We start from the raw sequence: 11,007 nt of genomic DNA, 5'->3' as shown, positions 1-11,007 counted from the left end.
AGGACGGAGGGAAGGAACGAAGGAACAAACGAAGGAAGAAATTAATGGACAAAGGAACGAACGGACGAAGGAGAGAAGGAATAAAGAAAGAAAGGAATGAAGGAACGAATGAAGGAGCGAATGAAGGAACAGAGGAAGGAACGAATGGACGATGGAACGAAAAAGTTAGGACCGAATGGACGAATGAAGGAGCGAACGGACGAAGGAGGGAAGGAAGGAAGGAAGGAAAGAAGAAAGGAAGGAATGAATGAATGAATGAACAAACGAACGAACGAACGAAAAAACTGACAGACGGACGGAGGAATGAACAAAGGAACAAAAGAAGGAATGAAGGAAGAACAAAAGGAAGAAATGAAGAAACGAAGCAACAAACAAACGAACAAACAAACTGACACACGGATGGAGAAATGAACGAAGGGACGAAGGAAGGAAGAAAGGAACAAACGAATGAAAGAAAGAAAGAAGGAAAGAAAGAAAGAAATGGCAGAGAAGACACCGATCCTGCTGTACACTAGATATATAAAGATGCATATAATTTAACTTTTGAACTCTGCAAAAGTAGCTTGATCATCATGTGTGGAGTGTGAATCAGAGGCCTAATGAGGAGAGTGAGATGTTTGTGTGTGGCTGTTGGCTGATGGCAGGATGTGTCTCTACATCAGTCTTAACTAAACAAACCCCCACCTGGGCAGCCAGTTAACTGCACTGCGGGCACCGACAGCCCCACACTGCAAAACCCACTACAGCTGGAGAGGCGGATTCCCAAACAAGATCATGTGTCTCTGCAGGGACGCCACTGTCATGCTACGTCACTTGTCCAGCTAGTCTACAACTCCATCAAACTGTAAGAAGAACTGTGCTGATGCTGTGAATATTGAGAAATGAGATTGTGCATACCTATTGCTACACGGTCCACCATTAATATTTACATTTATTCATTTGCAGACACATTTATCCAGAGCTACTTACAATGAGAATAAAGGAAGCGCATCAAATCATCAGAGTTTAGCAATATATAATGATATAACAAGTTAATTTTTTTCTTCTCTTCCTCCCTCTGAGCATATAGAAAAGGAGAGAGTGGCCATTTGCCAATACCAAGAATGCAAAGAAAACAGTTTAAACACTACAACATTCATACACTGATTGTTTCTTATTTTTCTTCTGTACAAAAGTCTTACAACGATTCTGTGCATGATACAAATAAAATGTGACCTTCAGCAAATAACCACCTTTAACACCTTCCATGTGTTTACGCCTTCATTTTTTTTTCTCATATCAATGTTTACCAACACATCTCATTTAGAAAAACGCCTGAGATAAAACGGTTATATCTCTGAACTGTAAGTAATACTGAATATAAATCCTCCTGAATTTAGCTGATATGACTTCTGGAACTTCGAGCAAGTGCTTAGCATACAAGACTGCAACCAATTCATCCTCAATATCGAGAACACATCCGGGATTCATTAATTCATGCTCTATTCTTGTAGTGTTTTACCTGTTTAACAAGAACAAATAAACAAGATCGCTTAAGAAAATTTATTGAGAAACAGCTAATTGTCACCTACAGGTGGTTTGTCAAGCCCACTCATCTATAGTACATGGAACACACTTGAAATTGTTTTCTAAAGGTGTTTTTTTTGTGCTAATAAGAAAGTGTGTGGTGCATATAAAGAGTGTCCTACAGGTGGTTTGTCAAGCCCAATCACGGGTGGAGCACACTCAGAATCTTCTGAGATGCATGGGGTGCTTTTAAAAAGGTTTCTGGTGCATAGACGAAAAGAGTGTGTCACCTACAGGTGGTTTGTCAAGCCCACTAACCTGCAGGAAGCACACTAGTCCCCTATTTATTTTTTCCCCCAATTTCTGTTTAACAGAGAGAAGATTTCTTAAACACATTTATAAACATAATAGTTTTAATAACTCAATTCTAATAACTGATTTATTTTATATTTGCCATGATGACAGTAAATAATAATTTACTAGATATTTTTAAGACACTTGTATACAGCTTAAAGTGACATTTAAAGGCTTAACTAGGTTAATTAGGTTAACTACACTGTAAAAAGTGATTTTTTGACCTTGTAAATAATGGAAACATTATTTAAGTATGTTTTACAAACAAATACTATTTTGTCTTTTTACTTAAAAATGGCATGTTTAATTCAGTACATTACTTGCAGTTTCTTTGTCATTTATTGTTCTAAAATACATATGTAGATTTGAATACAATCTCCTAAGTAATATTTACTTAGTGTTTGCCATCTAATCAAATCACACCAAAAAATGAACAACTCAAGTAAAATGTACTGTTCAGCAAGATAATTGATGCGCATGCGTCTTTGGCTCTGAGTTTGAAGTGGCGCGCACAGAGGAAAGGAAGAGAGACTTCACGACGGCTAAAGTGATTTTTACCACGGTAAGTTATTAATAAGCTTATTAATTAATCGAAGAATGTTTGCAGAAAAGTGTAGAGTTATTAAGCTATCTGCAGTCCCAGTGGTTTGTGCCTATACCGTTTCTTTTTTATCAAGTTACGGATGCTAAAGTGTTCATGTTAATTGCTAACAGATTTTTGGATAACGTTAAAACGTAATCTTAGTTTTGTTTTGTTTAACACACGGATAACAGAGTTAAATCATTACTAAATAAAGCTATTAATATAGTTGACGGAGTTTGCGATTTGCACCACAATCCGTTATTAGCAAACGGCATGATCTGTCGAAAACAATTGTCTTAAGTTTTATATATGACCTAATCTTGTCAGATTATTGTAAAAATGAGTTTTAACATCCGTGCAAATTTAGCTCGAGGCATTGCTATGGAAGCCCGTTCCCGCATATAAAGTCAGAATTGCGAGATATAAAGTCAGAATTGCGAGTTATAAAGTCAGAATTGCGAGATATAAAGTCAGAATTCTGAGTTATAAAGTCAGAATTGCGAGATATAAAGTCAGAATTGCGAGTTATAAAGTCAGAATTCCGAGTTATAAAGTCAGAATTGCGAGATATAAAGTCAGAATTCCGAGTTATAAAGTCAGATTTCCGAGTTATAAAGTCAGAATTGCGAGATATAAAGTCAGAATTGCGAGTTATAAAGTCAGAATTCTGAGTTATAAAGTCAGAATTCTGAGTTATAAAGTCAGAATTGCGAGATATAAAGTCAGAATTCTGAGTTATAAAGTCGCAATTCCGAGTTATGGACTTTACTGTTATGGCGACTGACCATAAATGTGTGTTAAAGACTCTTTCAGGTTCTCTGCTTGTGATCTGGTATGGATTCACAGCCCAATTTTCCCAATAAAGGCCAGGAGGACACAGTATTTGGTTGACACTTTTACTGAACTGAAATATGAACTAATACAGCCCTTTTAGTTTTATCCCTGTGTACAATAGCCTGCATATGTCTGTACATATGTACACCACATGAGGGCACCCTTACAACGTGAAACAACAGCTGTAACAAAATGTAAATCATATCGTTACACATATAATACAGAAATAATAAAGAAATCTTAATTTTAGTCTTTTGGAGGAATCACACAAGCTACAGCTAGTTTCTGTTTAATGCTTTATAATTGCTATTTAGACCAAATGTTGTAAGTGGCATAATTATAAAGAACAAATCCATACAAATAAATAGACAGCCTAGTTTAACTAGCCTATATTTTCTTTTTAAAAGCGTGATAAACAATAAACAGTTGGATATAGGCTTTATGTTGTGATTATGGGCTAATGTGAGTCTTTAACACTCCATTTATGGTCAGTCGCCATAACAGGAAACTCCTTAATAACTCGCAATTCTGACTTAATATCTCGCAATTCTGACTTTATAACTCGCAATTCTGACTTTATAACTCAGAATTCTGACTTTATAACTCGCAATTCTGACTTTATAACTCAGAATTCTGACTTTATAACTCGGAATTGCGACTTAACTCAGAATTCTGACTTTAGAATTTTTTTTATTTCATTTTATTTATTAAATTTTTTTTATTTAGTGGCGGGAACGGGCTTCCATACATTGCCCTGTCGTGTTCAAGCATTCTGTCCCAGAAAAGTTCGAGCTGCCGAAATTTAATAATCACCCTGTTTTTCGCGTATTAATAGGATTAAGCTTAGTTTTTAAAATGCACTTGTAAAAGGCAAATATTACCTTGAACTTTATTTATATTGTTTACCTATACTATCGGGTATAATAGCTATATATAGAAATCGATAAGGTGACTGTACTGCACACTTTTGCATTTACACAAGTCTAAATGCTTGTTTAAATAAATCTTAATTACTTAACAATCAACCTTACATAAGTTGTAAAGCCTGTATTTTGTTTCATGATGTTCTTTTACTGACCAATATCTACTTTACACGTGGTTGATATTTGCAAGTAGTTAAAAATTAATTCTGACATAAACATTTCTTACATTCTTTTACAGATATTGCACTCAGTATTCAAGCTAATGCAAGGTAAGTTGGCAATACTTTATTACAGCACACCTCACAGATAGGTAGCAATAAGTATGCATTCACATGTGCATCGTTTGTTAACTTTAGGTGCTGGAGAATGAGGTGGTTATGTAAAAAATGCAGCTTTCAGTCAAACCGAAGACTACAGCTATTAAAACACTTAAGGCTCAAACATGGAAATGCAGGCCGTCAATCATCAATACCATGTCTTTATGCAGATTGTCCTTGTTCATTTAAAACATTTAATGCCCTTCAGATACACTTATCCCGAAACCACACGGAATCAGACAAACCAAGCGAGGTGCTGTCATTTAGTTGTCTAAAATGCAGTGCAACTCCATTCTCTTCGGAGAAGCAATATTTTGAACACCTTAGAAGCCATATGAGGAGGTATGAGGTAATGACATGTGTGTTCAAAAACTGCAGCTTCAGTACCAACATTTATTCAACCTTTGCGACTCATAAACACAGGAAACACAATACACACTCCATTGAAGATTTTAAAACTGAAGTCTTGAAAAAATACCCAAATCCTGCTGCTTTTCAAAATGATCTAGAGGTCTCTGATGATGACACAGAACTTGATGAAACTTTGGTTGATGCAGGAGAGAACTTACTTGAAGTTGTAAAGAAGAAGTTTGGACAACTTCTTCTAAAGTTGCAAAGTAATTTCAATGTGTCCGGCAAGTGTATTGATCAAATTGTAGATGACCTTCAGTTCCTATCTTCCGCTGCATCTGCTCCAGTTTTGAAAGATGTTGTTGAGTCCACTTTGAAGAAACATAACTGTGAAGTACATTCAGCGGTTATCTCAGATTTGGTAAAAAATCTTTGTGAATCACACCCTTTAAGTTCAGCTCTAGGGAAAGATGGCCCTTTTTCAACGTCATTTAAGAGGTCACAATTCATGAAAGCACATTTTTCAGTCGTTGAACCAGTAGAATACATACTACACAATAAAGACAACAGAACATTCCAGTATGTCCCAATACTTCAGTCGTTATTGCAAATCTTGAAGAATGTAGAAGAAAAAGACTTGGTCACTCAAAGAAAATCTGGATGTGCATCACAATACCAGTCTTTCCAAGATGGATCTCACTTCAGTAAAAATTATTTTTTGGCTGGAGATGAGGATAGATTAAGTCTTATTCTGTATATCGATGATTTCGAACTGTGCAACCCCTTGGGAACTTCCCGCAAGATCCACAAAGTTACGGCCGTCTATTGGGTGTTAGGAAACTTTCCAGCACATGCACGATCAACACTAGCTTCTATCAATTTAGCTATTCTGTGCAAAGCAGATGACACAAAGCGATTTGGATATCAGAAAGTTTTAGAGCCACTCCTGACAGATCTTCAAAGCTTGGAAAAAGATGGTATTTTTATTCCAAGTTTAGGAAAAATCATGAAAGGCACTGTGGTGAGCGTGGTGGCTGATAATTTGGGAGCCCATTCTTTGGGAGGATTCGTTGAAAACTTCACAGGATCTAATGTCTGCAGATTTTGTCTTGGAGAAAGGTCCCAGTTTCAGACCACAGATGTAAGATCTGGACTTTTTCAGAGGAGAGATAAAGAGCAGCACACTCTGCATGTTGAGACGGCTATGTCAAGTCCTATTTCCACTCATTGCTATGGTGTGAAAAAACAGTGTGCACTGTCTGAAAAACTACAACATTTTCATGTAACATCTGGTTACCCACCAGATGTGTTACATGACCTTCTTGAAGGTGTCGTTCCATTGGAACTGGCATTGTCATTTCAAGACTTCATCAAGAAGAGATATTTTTCTCTTGTGGAGCTCAATACTTGCATTCAACAGTTCCCTTATAAGTGGAGTGACCAAACAAATCGTCCACATGTGATTCCTAGTCATTTTGCCACAAAAAGAACTGTAGGAGGGAATGCACACGAAAATTGGTGTCTGTTGCGTCTGTTGCCTCTCATAATAGGTTTGAAAGTACCTGAGGATGATGAAGTATGGCAGATGTTAATGACCCTTAAAGACATCGTGGAACTTGCAGTGGCCCCAGTGCATACTGAGCAGAGCATCTGCTACCTTGCCACTTTAATATCTGAGCACCGAAACAGATATCTGGAAGTTTTTCCTCAAGAAAAGCTCCTCCCCAAACACCACTTTCTCGAACACTACCCTGAGCTTATTCAGGAATTTGGTCCTTTGGCAGCCCTGTGGACCATGAGATTTGAAGCTAAACATAGCTTTTTTAAAAAAATTGTCAGACAAACAGGCTGTTTCAGGAACATACTGCTGTCCCTTGCAAAAAAAACACCAGCTCATGGTTGCATTGCATCTCCATGATTCAAATGTGACAAAGTCATCACTTTCAGTCACAACAACTTCACAAGTCTCTGTGGATGTGCTAAAGGATGGAATAAAAGATTTGGTGCAACACAGGTATCCACATGTCACAGTGGTGCATGTTGCAAACAATATGCACTTCTCAGGCACCAACTACAAACCAGGGATGTTGCTATGTCATGGCTTTACTGCAGATTTGCCAGACTTTTCTGAGGTGTTACAGATTATCTTGGTTTGTAATGAACTGGCCTTTGTTGTCAGACTACTAAGCACATGGTATAACGAGCACTTTAGGAGCTATGAGTTGGAACACACAGGCAACATTCAGATACTGGAGCAAAAAGAAATGGTAGACTACTATCCTCTGGCTGCATACACTGTTGCAGGAAGACGACTAACTACCTTAAAGCACTACATTACTCCTTCTGTTTAGGTACATGATTATCAAAGTTAATATTGTACTTAATTCATATTGTAATAAATTGTTCATTTATTTTTTTGTATCTGTTGCAGATGTGCACCCCAGCAAAGCTGCGATTAGTTTTTGGAGAGAATGATGTTCGCAAATTGGTTCTGCCCTCAGGCATCCCCAGTACTCTCCAGGAGCTCAAAAGTATAATCCAAGAAACATTCAGTATTCCAGAATGCTTTACTTTGATGTATGAAGACATGGAATTTGGGGGACAGTGTTTCAATTTGGACTCAGTAGATGATGTGCAGGATAAATGTACTCTAAAAGTAGTACAAACTGAACCCATCACCCTAAATATGGTTGCTATGAATAGATCAACTCTACCAACAGAGTCTGATGCCAGGTCATGCAGTTCTCAGGACACTGTTGGGCTGACTCCTGTAAGTGACACTTACCTTTCTTCTGACTCCACATCCAGCGGATCTCAGGACACTGTTCTTTTATCGTCCTCTGAGACTACCACATCATGCCGTTCTCAAGGATGGCCAACAAAGTTTATAGTACCTACTTTCTCCTTTGATACTGAGCTCTTGCTTTCAGATGGAAACAAAGCCTACCAAAAGGACGGCACTCTCTTGAACAATCATAGAGTGACAAGTAGTGTCCTTGAGACGCTAGCAGAGACAATATTTTGTTACACTGCATATCCAACAGGTGTCCAAATTATGAATGTAGTGGAGATGTTGATTGAAAAGTATCCATGCCTCAAAGAGCCAGGGTCCTTTAATGGACAATATGGGTGGCAACAAAGGATTAAATATAAAATGGGAAATTATCGAGCCAAATTAAGAGGTAGCCAGCTTTCTTGCCCAGAGCTTGAGGTGAACCAGAAAAGGAAGACAAATGAAAACCCTACTCCAAAAGGCTTCAAAAGACCTAGGAAGGCTGAAGTAAATTACTTGCCACCATTTCCATTTGGGGAAACAGGAGAAAGTTTGGAGAAGGAGAGACTAGATCTCCTTAATGAAATTAGGAAGAAAAACAACAAAAACATCATTGGCGAGAAAATGGAGAAGACTTTCTCCTATCGAAGAACAGAAGTAGTTAAGGACTGCCCTGCTGTTAAAGATTTCATGGAGAGATGGCCAGCCCTTTTCTGTGAATCTGAGGTAAACTTCACTTCTTTTCTTTGTTGGCATAATATGCAGTGATTTCAAATATAAATTTTTTGAAGTGCAATACAAAAATTTACCAGTGCACTCAACTCTAATCATCACTTGATTGTGTTACATTTTATTTTCTGTTTTAGATCAAGAATGAATTTAGAAGAATCACCACAATTTCCTTGGAGCGTACATTCTTGGAAAAGCTGGACTTCTATACTCCAAAACTCCTGGCTTTGTTTGAGATGAAGGGTGGGGTTGCTGGCATAAGAATTAGACATTTGCTGGATTCACTCAGCCAGGTAAAATGTAAATTTTGTTTACAATTGTGAATCACTTATGGGATGGTATGCTGCTTCCTGACTCTGTAAATATGTTGTTATATGTAGATGTATACACATTTAATGTTCGCTGCATTTTACTTCTGTTTTTAACAGCAAGAAGATAGGCTTGAAGATAGGCGAGACGTTGTGATTCGCTGCCTCCTGTCTTTCCTTGGAGAATCAGCTGAGGAGCTCATTGAAGACCACCAGGTATTACAGTTCAATTAAATTCAAATTTATTTGTATAGTACTTTTTACAGTGTACAATGTTACAAGGCAGCTTTACAAAACACACATTGTTGAATGATCAATAAATTGAAACAAATCAAAGAAAAAGTAATAATCAATTATTAGTCTAGTGCTGACTTTGTTTGAAGTCCTTACATGGCCTGGCGTCGTCAAGTCTTGGGTCATCTAACGTCATACTGGGAGGCGGGGTCCAGACATGGATATACAATAATTAGTGTAGCAGCTAGCAGTTAGCTAGCTACATACACAGCTACATCCATTTCTATTTTTCCTTGATTTTTGGATGTAGACAGTAGTGGTTTGACTGATATACTGTATTTGTTTTCTGCATATTTGAACCCTGTCAAGCACTGACGATGATGCTGAGATCCATGTTTTTATACTGAGGAAAATTGAAAGGCTTATACACCATTGTTACAAAACTTATAGAACACCCAGTGATGGTCAAGAAGGCAGCACCATACATTTAAATGTCAGGTGTATGTAAAATTTTAGACAGGATTTCCAGTGTAAATTGTTATTTTGTATATATTTCTTATCTTTCATTTATATATTGTCTATAGAAACCATTCAAATGTTTTCCAAAAGACATAATAATTTACACTAATTATCATTTCCAGAGGTTTACACCCTCCTGACTCTAAATGTACAGTGTTATCTTTATTAGCATCACTAAATGTTTCTATCTACTGTAATAATTGTGTATGAGTCTCATTATTGTGTTCAATGTAAAAGTATTACTTAACAGCATACAGATACTGCTGAAGAAACTGCATATTGGGTTTAAATATGCAGAAAATGCTAAATATACTGAAGACTAGTGGACAGTTTGTCTCAGAACAGGAACCCATTGAGGAAAATTGAAAAAGTGATACTGTACAGTATTTTAACCACTTTGCACTGATTTGTGTATTTCACAGGATGTCAGCAGAGACATGATTAAGGATACCTTCGCCAGTCATGTCATGAAAATCATCGTCCTGAGCAGATCTGTAGAAGAGGAAGATGCCAGTAGATCTGATGTCATCATTGTCATCGAGGGAACTGAGGTGCTGCTGGGATGTAAAAATCTCACAAATGCATGTCTTTCACTCATGGGCTGCATTTACTCCCTAAACCTAAGCTATCCCCCAAAGCTGAGAAACACATTTGAAGTGTTTCAGAAAATCTTTCTTGGCCTAGATGCTTTAAAATTCTCTCCAAAGGTTAACTCTTTGCATAGAAAGCTTCTAATGTAATCTGCTAGTTGAGCACTACTTGCACTTATTTACACTACTTATGCTGTTTTACTGTTTTTTTTTTTTGTTTTTTTTTTGCATGAAAGGTTGTTCAGAAAACAACTACAACTTCAACTACAGTACTGTTTAACATAACCATTCTTCTGGAGACTATAAATGCAGAGTTTTATTTTTTTATTTTTTGATGTTTTTGTTCCCTTAGTTTAATCTTATTGAAATTAAAGTTACCTAATGAAAGGCAGCTACTAGTTTGACATTATTTGCACTTTCACACTTTTGTATTTGATATCTGCAACTGAGATTTTTGTAAAATGTTTGTTATATTTAAAAAGGTATATTTTATGTTTATATGTTTAAATGTTTATGCATTTTAATGCATGTGTGATATTCTAAAAAAGTTTCCTGGAGTAAAATGCACTATAGTGCATCTGATGCTCTCATCTGTTAAGGAATCTCATAGAAATAAAAGTATTCAAGTAAAATGTATGTCTGTTATTTTGTTGACCACCATTTAAATACATCAACAACATCAAATAATATTTAAAGTAAAGGTTACTCAAAATTTTAAATAAGATAACTAGGATTATTGTGTAAAAAAAAAAACATTTATAAGCATTACTTAAGTAAAATATATAAACAAACAGTCAATACAGTTTACTGGGAAATTCCAAGTAAACTTTACTTGAGATTTTCTAATTAAAGCTACAGTTCCTTGTGTTTAGTTTTTACTTGGGAATTCTATTGAAATTACTCACATTTTCTAAGTGAAAAAACTTTCCTAACTTTTTTTAAGTAAATCCTACTCCAAATTTTTTTCAGTGTAGGCAGGTTAGGGT

At 36.5% G+C, this 11,007-nt stretch overlaps 1 protein-coding gene across 1 annotated transcript; it reads left to right on the top strand.

The window, feature by feature from the left end:
* The first annotated feature begins 2,337 nt into the window (after positions 1–2,337).
* LOC796293 (uncharacterized) lies at positions 2,338–10,653 on the top strand. Its single transcript, XM_073947026.1, has 6 exons — positions 2,338–2,422; positions 4,439–4,469; positions 7,300–8,367; positions 8,508–8,663; positions 8,799–8,894; positions 9,854–10,653. Exons 3-6 carry the CDS (start codon positions 7,300–7,302, stop codon positions 10,169–10,171), a joined length of 1,638 nt encoding a protein of 545 aa, XP_073803127.1. The 5' UTR covers positions 2,338–2,422; positions 4,439–4,469; the 3' UTR covers positions 10,172–10,653.
* The last annotated feature ends 354 nt before the right edge of the window (positions 10,654–11,007 follow it).

The sequence above is a fragment of the Danio rerio genome, chromosome 4 (assembly GCF_049306965.1).
Source record: "Danio rerio strain Tuebingen ecotype United States chromosome 4, GRCz12tu, whole genome shotgun sequence".
Taxonomy (NCBI): Eukaryota; Metazoa; Chordata; class Actinopteri; order Cypriniformes; family Danionidae; genus Danio; species Danio rerio.
This window is presented reverse-complemented; position numbering and strand designations above follow the sequence as displayed.